The 20,261-nt window shown below is 38.0% G+C and overlaps 1 protein-coding gene across 2 annotated transcripts in view; it reads right to left on the minus strand.

Annotated features, from left to right (window-relative positions):
• The window catches only part of LOC124869964 (ephrin type-B receptor 1-B), a 285,573-nt gene that overhangs the window by 114,530 nt on the left and 150,782 nt on the right, over window positions 1–20,261 (minus strand). For both annotated transcript variants that reach the window (XM_047368261.1, XM_047368260.1), the window contains exon 4: window positions 14,484–14,639. In XM_047368261.1, the coding sequence (XP_047224217.1) occupies window positions 14,484–14,639 (156 nt within the window). The remainder of the gene's footprint in view (window positions 1–14,483; window positions 14,640–20,261) is intronic.

Below are 20,261 nucleotides of genomic sequence, written 5' to 3' on the forward strand. Positions count from 1 at the left end.
GGGATGTGGATATTTCAGAGGTAAACGCACTATTGTATGTGGTAGTTTATACACGTTTTCTTTATATACATGTCTGCAGTTTTAATTAATAACTTCAAGTAATCTTTTTTCCTGGGCAACCTGTAGAATAAAGAAGCCATGTCATATTTTGAAGAGGACTTGACTGATGCTGCTAGTCATGAAGGTGAAAACCATGCTGGCAATGAAGATGTAATGGAGGGGAATAGAACTAGAGAAAAGACACCTGAATTTCCAGTGGAATGTAGACAGTGGTTCAATAACACATTGCTAGTAGTTGCTGTAAATGGTAAATGGACTGAACTTATATAGCGCCTTTCCAGTCATACAGACCACTCAAAGCGCTTTACACTAGAGCCACATTCACCCAATCGCACTCACTAACACTCACACATTCATACACTGATACGTAGATCGGTAATCTGTAAGTCCATTATGTAAAATTTTAACATTTAGACACAATACTACTATTACTACCAATAATACATACATACATAGGCTATGCACCTATTGTTGATGTGTTTGCTATAAGGTTAAAAATACTTTATGTTATACTGATGTTACTGCTTAAGTTTGCTGCTACTCATTTTCATTTTTACATGTTTTTTTTTTTTTTTATCTTTTTTCTTATATCTATAGGGCAGTGAATACCAAGCAGATGGTGACAATCCCCTGTATCCTGGTGCACCTGTTTCAAAGGGAGAAAGTTTATTGATGCTCATGTCCTATGTGCTGTAGAACAATTTAACAGGCAAAGCACTTACTCATTTACTGGAGATGTTCAACTTAATTTTTCCAGGTCTTATTCCACCTTCACATTACCTTTTCCACAAAGAATTTGGAAGTTCATCACAGTCTGAAGTTCACTTTTATTGTGAAAAATGCTTAGCATACCTTGGCATTAGTGCACACTGTCCCTCTCATTGTACCTTTTGCAACATAGGGTTTGATGCCAAGAGAGGTTTAAAAAATGGTTTCTCCTTTCTTGTAATTCCCCTTCATGCACACATTAAAAAACTTCTGCAGGAACATGATGTCAGTCTTACTGAAAAAACTAGATCCTTTGGTGTTTTAACTGATATCCAGTCTGGTGGAGAGTATCAGAAATTGTGTTCAATGGAGTTCTTGGAAAAGATGATTTGACCCTGATTTGGAATTGTGATGGTGCAACAGTGTTTAAAAGTTCTAAATACAGCATTTGGCCAATTCAGTGCCAGGTAATAGAACTGGAACCAGAAATAAGAAAAAGGCACATTTTAATGTCAACATTTTGGTTTGGGCCAGCTAAGCCATCATTACATTGCTAAAACCATTTGTTAAAGAAGCTTCATATTAGAGACTGAAGGTATTGCCTGGCAGGACAGAAAACGACACAGTCATGTTTCTAAAGTGTTTCTGCTGATTTGTAGCTCTGATTCTGTGGCTCGTCCATTGCTTCCCAACACTAATCAGTCCAATGGTTTTTACGGCTGTGATTTTTGCTTGAACAGAGGTGGTAAATCATATTCATACGGACAACCTGAACCCCTACTTAGAAATGAGAGGGATCATTTCAGTCATGCAATGTCAGGAACAACTTATGAACCAGTGTATGGAGTCAAAGGGCCATGGCTTCATTCCTGACTATCAACACAATGTATGTCTGGGAATCACTCGCCAACTCTCTACACTGTGGTTTGATTCGACAAACAGAGATTCCCCCTGGTTCATAGCTAAAGAGATTGATGAAGTTGATAGGCGACTTGCAAAAATAAAACCACCTGTTGAGATTACTAGGACACCAAGGTCATTGACTGAACGGAGGTTCTGGAAAGCTTCGGAGCGGCGAGCATTTCTCCTTTTCTATTCTCTACCTGTATTGAAAGGCATACTCCCTGCAAGATTTTGGAACCATTTGTTCCTACTGGTGTTTGGCAAATATACATTATTGTAAGATACCATAAAGACTGAAAGCATCTTAATAGCAGAGCTAGCTCTAAAACAATTTGTGATTTTTGAAAATTTGTAATTGTTTTCCAAAGACTGTATGGAAAAAAAAAAAAAAAACATGACTTTCAATATCCACTTGCTAACACACATTGCTCAAAGTGTCAAATAATGGGGGCCATTATGGGCTACATCAACCTTTTCATTTGAATCCAGTATGGACAGTCTCATGAAGTATTTTCATGGAACACAGTATGTCCCCTCACAAATTGTCAGAACATTTCTGTTGTGGAGATAATTGCCAAAAAGGGCTAAGGACACTATCCATCCAGAAAATGAAATGGTTAAATCTTTTGTTGAAGAACTTTACTTTAATAAAAGAAAATTGTAAAATACTAACTGAAAGTGTCAGAGGTTTTGGTCATCCCCTGATACAAAACATTTATTAAAATACCATATAGGCTTGCCATAGCAAAGTTGTGTGGAAATCTAAGCACCTGCTTCTGGTCTTACAACCGTTTTTTGGTTGATGGAGTTCTGTATCACAGTCAAAACTATGACAGACTAAAAATGAGATACAACAGTGCTGTATGCTTAAAATATGAAACATTTTGTTTAATTAATGACTTGATTAGTTTTAAACAAACATGTTCACACCAAGTTTCCGCTTTTTGTTCATGTGCCGAACTATGTTGTGTTTTAGTTGAGGTACTTGCTAAATCAGACAGGCCTCTATGTAAAGATTCACAGATCAATGTACAAAGTACTTTCATATATGAGGTTAAACACACTGAAACTGTTAGTGCTGTCTGACAGGATTAAAACAAAATGTGTTCTTATTGAAACGGATGATGCTATGTACCATTGCCAAACCGTTATGAGAGGGACTAGAACTTGATCAATAAAGTCAAGTCTGTTTCCCTGTTTCTGTGTATGTTTTTAAGGCACAAAAAGTTAATGCAATTGAGTACACATGCTATACTGTAACTTAAACTTCAGCACAATATGATTTTGAACATGTAAGTTTATAACAGGGGTAATACCTCAAAGCAAACTTGTGTAGTGAAAAATGTAAATGTAAGCACGAGTCTGACTTCACCTTATCCTGTACTTGGATCAAGATATTCCAAGTATCAGTACTTTGTGGCAGAAATAAAAGTTATACTAAAGTACAAGTATAAGCTTCATTATTATAAGTTTAAGTCTTATTATTACAGTACTTAGTCACAGACTTCTCATTGTACCTTTCAGTAGAAGCCAAGTATACTTCACTATACTATTCTTAAGTAAATAAAATATAGTTTATAAAAAGTAAACTTCAAATACGCAGCCTCATTTTAAGTATAAAATAAGTGTACTAGTAGTACACTTGAATAAACTACTTTTTGCTAAGGGACTGCTTATAGATTTATGTTAAGGTAGAGTACATATTTCTATGTATCATAATTTTGACAATTTATTCTTTAATTTAAGCTTTAACTTGAGCCATATTTTCTAAAAATTGGATATAATAACAGAACCCCCTCGCCCCCTTCTTTATTTTTCTGAGGTTGTCTAATAACGGCACTAAACCAATTTTGTGACTTATTCATGCTCATCCCACATTGGAACAGTATGGTTTTGTTGATATGACTCAATGCATAGCAATGGCGCCTGCGTGCGCACATTGCTGTCAAAAGTGGCTCATAGGTGATGTCCATTCGAGTAATATATATCAATGGTCTCGGCCAAACAACAACTAGGCTAGTGGCTATGCTAACTAGCAAACTAGCTAGCAAGCAAGCTAGTGATGAGACAAAGGGAAATGGGTTGGTTTGGCTGGTTGACGTCTGGCTGCTGGTTGACTCGGCGTGTATGCCGCATGAAATGGGTGACTATATGGAAAAAAGAACAATGGCTGCGAAGCTTTAAAGAACAGATAAAGGAACCACATGGGCTTGTGGTCTCCTACCCCCCCAACCTAAAGTGGAGTTCTACTACACGAACCCACCTATGTGTCTATGCCTAGACAAAAGACTAGCATCCTTCAAGGTGCAGAGTCTGGTCGTCTACATTCTACAAGCTGGGACAGCAGGCAGCAAGCCTCAGTTAACCTCCATTAAAGGGAAAAAGTTCTACCAGGTGCAACAGTGTACTTAAAGCTATCTTCCAAGCTTCTCCTTCGAAGGTTTAAAGAGTCTTTCACTTGATCAGTGAGTTCCAGGGAAAACCAAGTTGCTCGGTTTGCTCAGTATCTAACCAATAATAAATAATCCACCCGTAGCGGGGTTGATTTACTGCAGGGCGGGATGAATAAACACGAGGCTGCTACGAGCTCCAGATCAGCTCATACCAATGTATTGTAATGGCAGCTACGGATAAAGTGTAGGAATAACCCAATAAGGTGACATTAAAATTAAAATGATTCTGAAAATATGCGTATTGTATGCATATAATACAGGTCCTTCTCAAAATATTAGCATATTGTGATAAAGTTCATTATTTTCCATAATGTAATGATGAAAATTTAACATTCATATATTTTTGATTCATTGCACACTAACTGAAATATTTCAGGTCTTTTATTGTCTTAATACGGATGATTGTGGCATACAGCTCATGAAAACCCAAAATTCCTATCTCACAAAATTAGCATATTTCATCCGACCAAAAAAAGAAAAGTGTTTTTAATACAAAAAACGTCAACCTTCAAATAATCATGTACAGTTATGCACTCAATACTTGGTCGGGAATCCTTTTGCAGAAATGACTGCTTCAATGCGGCGTGGCATGGAGGCAATCAGCCTGTGGCACTGCTGAGGTCTTATGGAGGCCCAAGATGCTTCGATAGCGGCCTTTAGCTCATCCAGAGTGTTGGGTCTTGAGTCTCTCAACGTTCTCTTCACAATATCCCACAGATTCTCTATGAGGTTCAAGTCAGGAGAGTTGGCAGGCCAATTGAGCACAGTGATACCATGGTCAGTAAACCATTTACCAGTGGTTTTGGCACAGTGAGCAGGTGCCAGGTCGTGCTGAAAGATGAAATCTTCATTACCATAAAGCTTTTCAGCAGATGGAAGCATGAAGTGCTCCAAAATCTTCTGATAGCTAGCTGCATTGACCCTGCCCTTGATAAAACACAGTGGACCAACACCAGCAGCTGACACGGCACCCCAGACCATCACTGACTGTGGGTACTTGACACTGGACTTCTGGCATTTTGGCATTTCCTTCTCCCCAGTCTTCCTACAGACTCTGGCACCTTGATGTCCGAATGACATGCAGAATTTGCTTTCATCCGAAAAAAGTACTTTGGACCACTGAGCAACAGTCCAGTGCTGCTTCTCTGTAGCCCAGGTCAGGCGCTTCTGCCGCTGTTTCTGGTTCAAAAGTGGCTTGACCTGGGGAATGCGGCACCTGTAGCCCATTTCCTGCACACGCCTGTGCACGGTGGCTCTGGATGTTTCTACTCCTTACTCAGTCCACTGCTTCCGCAGGTCCCCCAAGGTCTGGAATCGGCCCTTCTCCACAATCTTCCTTAGGGTCCGGTCACCTCTTCTCGTTGTGCAGCGTTTTCTGCCACACTTTTTCCTTCCCACAGACTTCCCACTGAGGTGCCTTGATACAGCACTCTGGGAACAGCCTATTCGTTCAGAAATGTCTTTCTGTGTCTTACCCTCTTGCTTGAGGGTGTCAATAGTGGCCTTCTGGACAGCAGTCAGGTCGGCAGTCTTACCCATGATTGGGGTTTTGAGTGATGAACCAGACTGGGAGTTTTAAAGGCCTCAGGAATCTTTTGCAGGTGTTTAGAGTTAACTCGTTGATTCAGATGATTAGGTTCATAGCTCGTTTAGAGACCCTTTTAATGATATGCTAATTTTGTGAGATAGGAATTTTGGGTTTTTATGAGCTGTATGCCAAAATCATCCGTATTAAGACAATAAAAGACCTGAAATATTTCAGTTAATGTGCAATGAATCTAAAATATATGAATGTTAAATTTTCATCATGACATTATGGAAAATAATGAACTTTATCACAATATGCTAATATTTTGAGAAGGACCAGAAGGCTCCCACAGTTTTGTGTCAGTTTCTGTGTCAAAACGTTCAATTACCATGTAGATTTTTCATTTTTCATTGAAAAATACTAACAAATTAACAACTTCAAACATCAAACTGTATCAATTAATCACTTTTCATACAGTTAAATGTAACAAACAGTACTTTTACATATGTTAAAACAAGACAAAGGCATGCAAACAGCCATCAACAAACACTAAAAATGCTCAAGAAATATAAAAATAATTGTTAAACATCTTGATTAAAATATTTAAAAAAATATATAAATATATTTTTTAATAAACCTTACATACCCATGCGTACAACAGTTTTACATGACTTTTCAGATTTTAAATGGACTTAACTCTCTAATTCAACTGAGCCATGTAGTTCACTGAAAAGAGTTAGGTCATTTAACAAAGATATGATAAATAATTGCTGCAAAGTCAAATGTAAATCTAGAGAGCTTGGACAGAGCAGCGGAAAAAGCAAGGTTGAGACAACTATCAAGTTATGGCCCAAAATAAGGGGCATGAGCTTTATAGTGTGATTGTTATGCTCTTGCTGAGGGGGACACATAGTGCTCAAGCCACAGGTCAAATGCCATATAATGAGGTCCTTGGATGCTACAAGATGCATTGTTTGTGGAGTGAAACTATGGCACAATAGGGTGTTTGAGTGACAAGAAGTACTTTATCGGCTCTCCTGGGAGTTGTTCGGTCTATGCCCGATGAGTATCCTCTGTATCATCTATCACATCCATCACACACTTTAGCAACAGCCAAACTTGCAGTCTTAGTGAAAAATAATGCCCCTATTGTCCAAACTATCTCAACTACTTCTGTGTTCTGCTGTCAGGACTATCTGTATCAGTAAATATTACTTCAAAGAAACATATTTCTTATATAAAGTGGGAAGAAGATACTGAGCTATATCATTAATTAGAACCACACACACAGATGCAGAGATACACTCCTCATCAAAATGTTAAAACCAGCAAAAGGCTTTCAAGTACTTAATTTCAAACTGCTAGATGGTACCCAGGCTGCAAGTTAAGCTGCACAATGCAAAGAAACAGAAGCACGATACTGAAAATACAGCAGACAAATTATTTGAAACTAAGGTGCTCCCTTGAAAAGTCCAAAAGGGCAGGCTTGTGCCATGGGAGGAAACATGGTCTTTAAAAATATTTTTTGGGGATTGATCATGTCTACTTTTGGCCAGAAGCCATAGACAGGAGGACAGTGCCAGAGAGCATGTAGATATGTGGCCGATATCTGATCCATTGACGATTTTTCTGCAGTTTCTTTGAAAACTATAACTAACAGCAATTGACATACTGTATTTTTTTTAACCTTCCTGCCATAAGAGACCATTGATTATTCCTATTAGGAGCCAATGGCTAAGTCAAACCGTTTTCATTGTAGTAGATATAAAACATGGTTCTACTAATACTAAACAAAGGCAAGATGAATTATACTTGACATTTCAAAAAGTCTTTAGCATCTTATATTAATGTTTAGTTAAATTAGCACCGTTAGTATTACCCACTGTGTCATGGAGTGACATTTTGGACTTTGTGGGTTCTTGTGATGGTTTATTTTGTAATTTAGATTCTCCTTATGGCTCTTTGTTTATTTCTTAGGTTATTGTTTCTATGTTCCCCTCTAGTTTCTCTGTTTACTTTAGTTCATAGTTATTCTAGTTCTTTATTTCCTCCTCTGATTTATTCTCTTGCTTAGTTTGTGTTTTCTGTCCTTTCACTCTTCCTCAGCCTTTGTATTTGTTTCACCTGTTCCTGCTCCTTCCCTGCCCCCTTGTCGCACCTGTTCCCTGTTCCGTTGATTATCTGCTTTTTTTATTTCCCCAGTATATTAGTTGGTTTGGTGTCTCTGTTCTGGCTGGTTCCTTCTGTTATTCTGTTGATTATCCCTTTCCCTACCATGACTATGTTTTGTTTTTGCTTCGCTTATGCTTCGCTTATGCTACATTTTGCCAAAGTACCTGCAGTGTTATGAAAGTTTGGGATTTTGTCTCTGGATTCATACCTGCAGTGTTTTTGTTACGTTTCGACCTTTTTTTAAGAAATAAACAAAGAGCCATAAGGAGAATCTAAATTACAAAATAAACCATCACAAGAACCCACAAAGTCCAAAATGTCACTCCATGACACACTGTAAATATCAGTTTCTGTGAGTACGTGAATGCAGATCCTTAACTTTACTCTGGGATTTTCAAAAGATTGCCAGCATTTTCAAATCAAGCATTCTCCAAAACAGGCAGGTTGAAAGCTTACATAAATAAAACTGAGCAACTTTGATGTAATATGTTCCGGATGCTAAAATTGGCTCAGTGTCAATTTGCTCTTTACCAGTTAAATAAAACATCCCCAAGGCAGACACAAATTGACCTCCAATAGCAGGCAGTTATTTTCTGCAAAGTTTGGTACAAAATTATCAAAACTGCTGAAGTACAAAATGGCGAAGAATTGAACTGACCAGTATCCATCCGAAATATAGTTCTCTGTTGTAGCAGCCTGGATGAAAATTCCACATGCCTTCATAAAAAAATACAATTTCCCTTTAAATAACCTCTTACAGCTTTTATGCTTCTGCTGGCTTTTGTTTTTAAACACGTTACTTATAGTGAAAACACAGTTTCCATACCATGGACTGTTGTTGACAGCACCACGGAAATGTAGATTCACTAATCATAAAAACAATATATTATTGAGTTTCTGACTGGTTAAAAACTCAAAATAATCAAGTTGAATATGAGCCGATTCTGGTCACTAACTGATATCTTTATGTGTCTTTCATTCTCCAGTACATAAAATAACCTTAGCAGGTGCCAGAGAAAAATGTATGACATTTGAGCATGTGTGGATGCCATGTATATTGTTGTGTGGATTATGGGGTGTCACATCTGAAAAAGAAAGAAAAGAAAAAACAGGAATCCGAGACTTTAGTTCCATTCCTTCATGCCCTTACTGAAGGGAAAAACTGGCCAGCTGACAATAGATTTAGCTAAATTTGGCAGCAAATTAAAGTAAAGACCAACTTAAAGCAAAAGAACACTGTGACAGCTTACTGATGTCTCTCTTTAAAGAAGGAAAACTAGCAAGAAAACAGGAAAGAGAGAAAAAAGGTGTCAAAATATTTACAATTATGAAAGAATTAAAAAAAAACAGTAGACATGTTTTCTTTGTATTATACATGGACAGAAACATGTAGAAATTTATCAGTTTTTATTTCATTACTTATACAAATTGGTTCAAGAGTGCATATAGTAGTTGAATTCAAATGCAAATACATAATATTGTATCTATCTTCTTACACTGGGACTTTTTATAATAAATTTTGTACATACAAAAATTACCCTGGCAGCTTTTATTTTTTGCCAGTTTATATAAGTATTCAAATATTTCCTGATTTCTGGTTACTCCTTTAGACATGGTGAAGTAGTATTTTCCTTTTTCTTTTTTTGTCCCCTCTTTTTGGTGACTTTCTCTTTTCCACTATAGCTCACATCGGGATTCTCTATTATATCTATCTGCTATGGACCAATGAGCAGAGGTTTAACAGGATGAATTCCCACAGTTATCAATCAACTTTACTGACTCACATATTGAGAGAACCCCCATGGTTCAACATGCTAGAACCAGTTGACCTGTCCCCACTACCCTGCTCTGACACTCATGAGAAACCAGAAGCAGTGTAGGTCACCTTGGGGCTTAGAATCCAAAGACAACACCAGGAAGTCACAAAGAAAAATTCTGTTCCAAAAGTACTTACTTTGCAGGGTAGCTTGAGCTTCCCGCTGTGAGACGGAACACTTGTGGTATACCTACCCTAAGGCAAAGATTGAAAACAGTGCAAGACATAGAAAATGGGGAAAGGAGGGTTAAGGGATGCATTGGAGAGTTTAAAATGCAGCCCAGATCTGGTATATTCAGAACCCTAAAGGAGGAGGCTGGTGGAGGTGGGGGGATACACCATGAGGCCTCCTGCTGCGATAGCCAGGGCTTGGCCAATCCGTCAGCAAGCTAATCAAGCTGCTTTGGAGCATACAGGGACCCAGGCTTCAGACACTGGTGAGAAGCACTTAAGCTACAGCTTCTGCTGTTATATACTGGTCTGATTTAAGCTACTCTGGCAGCGCTCTTATCAGGACCCACAGTATTAAAGAGATTCTTACTAGGATGATCTTAGTGGCCCTCCTGCTGCGCTGCAAGGCACCCACAGCAAATCAGGTTCAGCTGCTATAGCAGCCTGAAACTTTCAAAGGAAGCTGTGTTTTTGCTGAGAACTTCGGTTTTTGGGTTTTTTTCACACCTAAATGTTTTTTTATTTCATCAAAGTAATGTTTTTTATCAGACAAAATATACCTGAGAAAATACAAAAATAAAGTTTTCAAATTATTATTTTATTTATTAAGGGAAAAATCTATCCAAACCTGCCCGCTCCTATGTGAAAATCATGAATTAAGTGTGATTAACCTTATCTATGAAAGGCTTATTTCAATTTCCTTAGCAACACAGGTCTGATTACCACCAGACCTACAATTAATTAAATATGAACCTGACTGACAATATCTAGCAAGCTAAAAAATATCTGCAAAAGCAGCACACTATGCACTCATCTAAAGCACAAATGGAAAACAAAGTCCTTGACATCTTCCAGTCTAACAAAGGTTACCGATTCTTTTGTAAATCTTTTCCATAAATCGAGAAAACATAGAACAGTGGTGACCCTTTCAAAGAGTGAGCAGCCCACCAAAATTATGAAAATAATGCTTCAATAACCCATCCAGGAGGTTATGAAAGACCCAAGAACAACATCTAAAGCCCTCCAGGCCTCACTTTCTTCAGCTGGCATCAGCCGTTATAATTTAACAATAAAAAGACAAGGCAAAAAAAGCATACATGGCAGAGTTTAAGATCAAAAAGAACAAAATTTCCTGTCTCATATTTGCAAAAAAAAAAAAAAAAGTAGAAAAAAACATCTGGATGACCCCCAAGATTTTTGAGAAAATATTCTGTGGACTGAAAAGACAAAAGTGGAACTTTTTGCGAGTTGTGCCTTCTACCTCCAGTCAAACATGTCGATGGCAGTGTGATGGTCTGAGGCTGCTTCTGTGTTTTGTAACATGGATAGGTTGCTATACCTGATGGAAGTAAAATTCAGCTCTCTGCCAGAAAATCCTAAGGGTGAATGTCCGACCATCAGTCTGGGACCTTATTCCCCAGTAAATCCAACTCTTAATGGCTAAAAAAAAAAGGTTTTAAGTAGCTTAATCAAAATGTCTAGCTACCTTAAATTCCTTTACAGGTATGTAAAAGACTCATTGCCAGCAATGGCAAATGACTGATGGAGTTCTTGTCACTAAGGGTAGTGCAACAAGTACTAGGTTTAGAGGGGAATTACCTTTTTCACACTGGGTAAGGATGGTTTGGATACTGTTTTTCAGTTTTCATATGAAATCATCACTGCATTTTCCCTTTGTTTGGTATTAAAATTTGATTTTATAAAACATTTAAGTGGAACAAATAGCAATAACAGAAGAAATCTGTGAGTGGGCAAATATTTTTCCACAATATTGTACAGGTCCATTATTTTTCATAATGTCATGATGAAAATTTACCATTCATATATTTTAGATTCATTGCACACTAACTGAAATATTTTAGGTCTTTTATTGTCTTAATACGGATGATTTTGGCATACAGCTCATGAAAACCCAAAATTCCTATCTCACAAAATTAGCATATTTCATCCGACCAATAAAAGAAAAGTGTTTTTAATACAAAAAACGTCAACCTTCAAATAATCATGTACAGTTATGCACTCAATACTTGGTCAGGAATCCTTTTGCAGAAATGACTGCTTCAATGCGGAGTGGCATGGAGGCAATCAGCCTGTGGCACTGCTGAGGTCTTATGGAGGCCCAGGATGCTTCGATAGCGGCCTTTAGCTCATCCAGAGTGTTGGGTCTTGAGTCTCTCAACGTTCTCTTCACAATATCCCACAGATTCTCTATGGGGTTCAGGTCAGGAGAGTTGGCAGGCCAATTGAGCACAGTGATACCATGGTCAGTAAACCATTTACCAGTGGTTTTGGCACTGTGAGCAGGTGCTAGGTCGTGCTGAAAAATGAAATCTTCATCTCCATAAAGCTTTTCAGCAGATGGAAGCATGAAGTGCTCCAAAATCTCCTGATAGCTAGCTGCATTGACCCTGCCCTTGATAAAACACAGTGGACCAACACCAGCAGCTGACACGGCACCCCAGACCATCACTGACTGTGGGTACTTGACACTGGACTTCTGGCATTTTGGCATTTCCTTCTCCCCAGTCTTCCTACAGACTCTGGCACCTTGATTTCCAAATGACATGCAGAATTTGCTTTCATCCGAAAAAAGTACTTTGGACCACTGAGCAACAGTCCAGTGCTGCTTCTCTGTAGCCCAGGTCAGGCGCTTCTGCCGCTGTTTCTGGTTCAAAAGTGGCTTGACCTGGGGAATGCGGCTCCTGTAGCCCATTTCCTGCACACGCCTGTGCACGGTGGCTCTGGATGTTTCTACTCCTGACTCAGTCCACTGCTTCCGCAGGTCCCCCAAAGTCTGGAATCGGCCCTTCTCCACAATCTTCCTTAGGGTCCGGTCACCTCTTCTCGTTGTGCAGCGTTTTCTGCCACACTTTTTCCTTCCCACTGAGGTGCCTTGATACAGCACTCTGGGAACAGCCTATTCGTTCAGAAGTTTCTTTCTGTGTCTTACCCTCTTGCTTGAGGGTGTCAATAGTGGCCTTCTGGACAGCAGTCAGGTCGGCAGTCTTACCCATGATTGGGGTTTTGAGTGATGAACCAGGCTGGGAGTTTTAAAGGCCTCAGGAATCTTTTGCAGGTGTTTAGAGTTAACTCGTTGATTCAGATGATTAGGTTCATAGCTCGTTTAGAGACCCTTTTAATGATATGCTAATTTTGTGAGATAGGAATTTTGGGTTTTCATGAGCTGTATGCCAAAATCATCCGTATTAAGACAATAAAAGACCTGAAATATTTCAGTTAGTGTGCAATGAATCTAAAATATATCAATGTTAAATTTTCATTATGACATTATGGAAAATAATGAACTTTATCACAATATGCTAATATTTTGAGAAGGACCTGTATGTTGTACTGAATGTTTGAATATTTTACCTTAACTTTGTTAAGGTTAACTTTGGGTGGACCTACGGTCTCAGAACAGTAAGGTATTATATTTGCAGGGGCAAATAAAGACAATGACTCGTCATCTTAAATAACCATAACAGGATATGAATTGATATCTAGTGTTTGAAAGGAAGAATGTCTTCCAAATGTCCAAATATACTGGAGATTTTTTTCCACGCTGAGTGAAGAATGAGGGAGAAGAATCTAGCAATAGAAAAAAAAAAAAAAACAAGGGAGGGGATAACGCTTGAATGATTGAAATCAGAAAGAAAGTAACAGGCTGCTTAGGCCATGGGGATCTGTTCCAGAGAGTCAGTGGGGAGCCCTTGTGGAGATTGCTTAGAGAAAATGCAAGGCCTCGAGGTAGAGGCAGATGCTATAGATGATAGAAAATTTGCAAATTCACTGCAAAAGTGTGCAGTGTACAGGAAAAAAACACAAGATGGAAGAAAGGTATTTTCTCCCTGTAGCATCCATAACACAGGTGCTGATGGCAACATGTGCAAGACAATAAAACATTTACAGTCATGTTGCACTGTGATACCTCTGCAGCTTTAAGACAATCATTCAGTTTATAAACACATACATGGAAAAACTAACTATAAAAATGCTTACTAGCTATAAAGGCTATGTATCTGGAAAATAATGTAACCCTGAGCCCATTCTTGAGGCCAGTTAACCAAATTTCTGTTAATAAATCAGGAATTAATTAACAGATAACCAGCCAGCTAATGCCTCAAGGTCTGTTGTATAGATGAAAAAATATTATATACTCCCCGGTGTCCATAAATGAAAAAGAAGAGTAAGCAAACTTTTTGGAGGTCTTCTCTTGTGTAACTCTGTGTCAACAGGGACAGCAGGAAAGCTTAGCATATTGCTTTTACATCATATTAAGATAAGCACGATGCTGTGTAAGGTCTTATTGGATCTCCAGCGGATAACGGCAGGACAGTGTTGAAGCTTCACAACATCTGCCTGAGTAATTAGGACTTCAGGGGATGATAACAGACAAACAAAAAGAACAACATAAAAAGGAGAAAGGGGAAGAAAAAAGACAGCTGAGCGGAAATGTCAGCAATGTAATCCCCCACCCCCGTGATTATTACAACCATACTGAAGAGATGTTTTGGGATTTAGATACAACACAATTGCGGCTGGCCAGTCTGTTTTATATTATTGTCAATCCTAAACCTTTCAAAAAGACCTGTAGCAAGTTCTTATCCTATCAAAATATCATTGTGTCACAGTGAATGAGGGCAACATGCAACATCATGAATACTATGCTCACTGGTGCAAGGTTCATCCGGCTGATCAGCGTCGCCACGGTAGTAGCCGTTGCGGCAAACACAGATTGTGGCAGCCTCAGCTGTGGATCGGCTGTTGGAAGGGCACTGCAGACAAAGACCTGGACCTTGGGTTGATTTGAAGGTACCTGGTGGGCATGCTGTGACAAAAAAAAAACACATTGTCAGAAAACAAATGAATGGGAGAAATTCATCAACCAAACACACTCATATGGAATGAGGCATACGGGGCTAATAAATAAATGTGCAAAAGTGATGAGGAGATAATACAATGTGAAATTATTAAAATATAAGCTGCAATTTATTTTTGTTGGGTCTATTTATGTCTCTCAATAACAAAGATTGTCGTCCAGCACTTTTATACCAGTGTTTAGACAAATAAGATTTTTTATGCAAAAAATTTATTTATAACCTATTAGGTACTTTGAGTAGGGCATTATAATAATTTATGCTGTCAATGTTAGGTTTTTATATGTGTCTTATGTTATGCTGAGAAATCGCAGAAAATCAACCAATTTTATCCTTGACCAGTCGGAAACTCATACATCTGATCCTTTTCAGGTTAGTGAATGCACTAATTAATAAGTGCTATCGCTGATGCAGCACTCTTTGGTGAGCTAGTTGTTGCCATGGAATAAGAAAACAATGTTCGCTGTTTTTTGAGAATTAGCATTTAAAAAAAGAAGAACCACAAAAGCTGTAAGTAGCTATTTAAATGTAAACTGTATTGAATGGAATGCATATTGGCCATTCATTCTTAAACACAGTGTTATACCACCTATGCTTCTTGTGAAAGTAATTATTAACTCACGACAGAAAGACAACAACTAAATATTTGGAAAGCTTCTAATAACAGCTCTCAAAGAAATATTAGAATCTGCAAAAATCAGTCAAATCTTGAGGACATATTTAACAAAGCTCTGATGGTTTTTCATAGTAAACTTCTTATCTAAGTTAAGATATAGAAGAAATACTAAACTTACATGTGCATCCACTTCAAAAGCCCTGATCTAGTACTTACCAAGTCTGGATCACGACAGATGCATGGATTTTTTATTCAATATATAACATCTTCAAAGATTTTATGTCGAATAGACTGAATTCACCCTGGTTTTTTTTACCCTAATAAACAGTCCAAAAGCTTTATGTTAAAAGTTGAAATCCCCCATACCCACAAGCAATTGGATTTTTATCACTTTGTCCAGTGGCACTCCCACATGTGAACATACATAGCCAAGGAACAATCAGATTATGGGCAGAGGTTATTCGTTCTTGGCCACAGCTGTGCAGAAATTTATTCTGCAGTATAACCAAGACTTTAAACATTCAGTCGGAGCGATGGTAGTAGCTGTACTAACACAAAGATCTGAGAATACTTCAGCAGTTTCGGTGGCACCAAATTGTCAGAGTAGCTGTGATGTGTCAGAGTCCTAAATTTTAAAGGCTCTGGTTGAGGACAAAGATTATTGTGGCTGATACCAGTGCCCCTAAGTGAAGGCAATAACCTAATCCATCTACTCTTGCGCCTCAAAAGGATACAAAGCTGAGGGGAATCTGTGCTGTGTGGAAGGATTTAATGACTATAATAACTATGATAAATGTCTGGTATTTTAGCAAGCTTACTGCTGGGGGTGGAAGCTATGGTGTAGCTGCACTCTTAAGGGGGTAAGGGTTATAAATGTAATGGGACAAGGTTGACTGATTGCAACAGCTTGACTGTAGATGTAGGGTATGCTCATACTATGTAAAAACAATTTTTTTTTCTTTTATAGCCATTAGGCAGTAAAAGGGAAAATTAGTCATAGAACAATATATGCAGGCATGATAAGATAAAAGTTTCTTACAAGATTTACAGACAAGGACAGAGTAATAGGATAACTTGTGGTAAGTATTTCAGGCACTAAAAGCTAAGATTTAATAAATGGGTGCTGAATTTGCTTGCAACAAAATGATTATGTTGTCTCTAACTAAGAGCCTTCTAGCATGATATAAAGAGCTTTTAATGGTTACAATGAAAATGAGCCGGTCCATTTCCTCTGCACCGACTGGTCAAATACTGAAGAAAGGAGCATTTTATATGGGAATCTTTCATTTCATCACCCATTTTTTTAAAGATGTGATTAAAATATGTTCTGCTTAATTAAAAACAGATAGAATAGTTTGCTGTGGCCGACAGGCACACCAGAGGCTAACTGATTGACCTCCTGTCTACACTCTCAACAAAACATACCACTACATTTGTTAGCTTTATTTAAAGACATAAATCTCATTAAGACACAGGGTCTACTTTTTAAAGTAACTTGTTTTTACATACAAGATGTTATTGTTATAACAAAAAAAAGAATCAGTTGGAATACACTACATAAAAGAGCAAATAAAAACAAAGACACTTGCCAAAAAAATGATTGAAAACCAGGTTAAGTGGAGCTTAATCCATTTTTGTTCAAATATGTGTAAAATCCAGTTAAATTAAGTTTGTTCCAATTCGAAGGAGCACTGTAGGAGCATGTTTTCCCCCAAAACCTGCAAAAACTGATGGGATGCTAATTGTAATAAAGTCTGTGAGGTGTATCTGTTATTACTTTGTTTAAGGAGCAAATAGGAAGGTAATTAAGTAAGTCACTTAGTGATGTATAAAGGAATATATACCAGTGCAACAGTATGCATGTGGACAATGAACGCCAGTTAGCCAAAAAGTATAAAGTGCAGTTGTGTGTAAAACAATCAGGTCCTGTGATAAATGTCGGTGTAGTCAATAGCTGCGTTTCCATTACAAATGCGCACAAAAGTTTGTCGATATTCTGCTAACCGAAAAAACACAATTTCATAGTTGCAGCATTTTGGTAAATAAGAAATGCAATTAAAGCCACACGTGTATAACTTTTTCCACGTGATTACATCACCCTCCTACTACTTCTTGTTGCCTTATTTGTCTTTTTCGCCAGTAGTAACATCTGGTTTTTGATCATGTGACTCTTGTGATGCAAAAAAACTGTTTCGCAAGTTTTGCAAAATACACCAATTTTGATACGGCCAAAAAAAATCACCTCATCCTAGCGCAAAAACTTTTTATCGAAAAACAGTAGTTTTTTATTTTTAAATGGCATGTTTCCATTAAGCAAACTTATTTTTGTAATTACAATTTGTGCAATTTAATGGTCAATGGAAACAAAGCTAATGTTAAGTAGGCACGTTCTGCGACAAGTCATTTTTTCACTCTAAATGAAAAGCTGGCATTAATTAAAATACCAAGAGATTTATTGCAAGATACAAATTCAACCACGGTATCCTGTGTGGACAAAAGTGCATTTTTTTTTTTTTTTACTTAATCCTTTTTGCAGGGACTTTCTGTCTGTGTTTGTCTTAATTTCCCTGTTTTTATATTCTCTTAATGTTCCCTTTTAGTCCATTACTTTGTTTACTTATTTCCTAGTTATTGTAGTGTTTTGTTACATTTAGATTACCTCTGTTAGAATTCTTCCCTGTATATCTGTGTCTACTTCTTTTCTCTTCTCCCTCAGCTCTCACTAGCAACGTTTGCATGGACATAAGTAATCGGAAAAAATGGCCGATCGGACTAATAATGTATCGTGTCAACATGTCAGTTGGAATATTCTGACATTCAAAAGGATCGGAATGAAATTTTAATCCGATTGAGAGGGGTGGTTTATGCAGATTGACAATCCGATCGGCATGCATGTAAACACTTGACATCAAGTTATTCTGAATTAGGCAAACTGAGTGCGCATGTGCACCCCACGTTAACATGACATATTTTCGACTTGAGTGGCTAGTCGCTCTGGCGACAGAATATTCCGATCCGCAGGTTTACATGACACATTTTCATTCCAATTGGCCGTTTTATTCCAAGTACTAATGTCCATATAAACAGTACAATCCAATTGTTTTTTAGTTTCTTATTCCAAATACATTTTAATCCGATCATGAAATTTTGTGCATGTAATCATAGCTACAGTCACCCTTCATTGGTCTCAGCTGTTTCTCATCTCATTCACCTGTTTGAAATGGCTTGTCCCTACTCTTCCCTCTGTATATATTCCTCTCTGGTTGTCTGTCTTATCGTTGTTTTCTTCCATTGTTCTGTTTCGGTCTGTTATTCTGCCTCATGGTTCCAGTCCCTGCTCTGCTGTCTATGACAGTTGTGTTGGCAATTATTAAACATTGTTTCATTTAACCCCTCTGCCTCCATGTCTACCTGCACCTGGGTCCAACTACAAACAAACTATGACACTTTCAGACAATATTATTAATTTTGAAAGCGCTCTGCACGTTTAACCTGGGACTCTTGGTGGGGGTCTTGCACCCGCCATATTTAAAAACAGAGTTTTGTAGCTGTTTTCTACTTTATACAAGATTCATATTTAAAAATACTTTTTGTGACAGAGACCAAAGGAAGAGGACATACATACATTCATTTTTTATTACTGCCACACACTGGACTGGAGATGTGAGACATTTTTCTTCACAACTTCTCTAAATGTCATTAGGCTGATTTAAATTAATTTTCTACAGCGTTTTTAGGCAGTGGGAAAAGAAAGCACACAAATTACCTGGGATTCCTTTTATACGGGTAAGAAGAATCCCAAGTATTTAAATCCTACGATTTTTGGTCAAAAGGGACTATTGTTTCCAACTAAAGACTTTTTCAAACGGGTAGCTTGAAAAACGGATTTTAAGTGGAATTGAAAAGTGTTTCTGGTTTGTTTCACACTGGTATCGAATTGACAAGTAGTTGGGAAGGTAACTCTGAAGAAAGAGGGGATCATGAAAGACCAAAATGCATCACCTTACTACAATGGCCATAAACACCAGATAAATGGACATACCCCCTTAATGTGAGATATGTAATGTCCACACAGCGTTTGTCAGGGGAACTGTAAACACAAACCTGTGTCTATAAGTGAGAGTGGGATTCTCTTTCTTGTGGGATAGGAGGTATGCAAACTCTGTTGACTTTTACCAGATTTCACATGTGACAAGATAAAGCTCCTTGTACTACAAGCATACTGAGACTCTTAAAAGTGCTCCTTTCTCATATGTGGAAGCACAACCCAGCTGCAGAGACATTTTATAAGGCAATAACTTCTGACAACATCCAATGTTATAAAACAATAAAAGCACAGATCAAAAATTACTTTCCAGCACAAGCAGTGGATGGAACCTACGTATCATCATATCTGATGCATGTATCACACATACATTCTGCGAGATGGCCATCTCAGAATGTAACAGGAAGATTTTACATGTGCTGAATTGGCTCTTGTGGAAACAGATCACTATGAGTTGTTCACTGTGAGGTTAATGAAGTGTGAGTAGAATGTGCACATTAGGTTCTGCCCTCCGGTTGTGTGTTTACATTCAAATCGCAGCTTCCCTGGACACTCATAAATGGGTAAAAGTGAAGAGAAAGGCAGAAGAGCCTGTGCTGATTCAGCTCTTTGAGCTAGCAGTGCTGCAAATGAGCTTCAAAGCAAACTGTGTGCAAGGAAAAAGAATGCACACACTCTCATAGTCATGTACACATACTCAGCTAAACATACACACCATAAAACCCAAAGAAAACATCAGCACTGACATAGAGGAATGAATCTGGTGACTTACAGAGCAGCACATGTAGTCACTGTTGACCACCATTACATGAGACTACATACCCACATTTTCTAGCATTTGATTATTATATGTTCAACAGAACCTGAGATGATTTAAGGCCTCTCCTTCAGAAAGTGGGAACGCTCTGATCA

The sequence above is a fragment of the Girardinichthys multiradiatus genome, chromosome 6, assembly GCF_021462225.1.
Source record: "Girardinichthys multiradiatus isolate DD_20200921_A chromosome 6, DD_fGirMul_XY1, whole genome shotgun sequence".
Taxonomy (NCBI): domain Eukaryota; kingdom Metazoa; phylum Chordata; class Actinopteri; order Cyprinodontiformes; family Goodeidae; genus Girardinichthys; species Girardinichthys multiradiatus.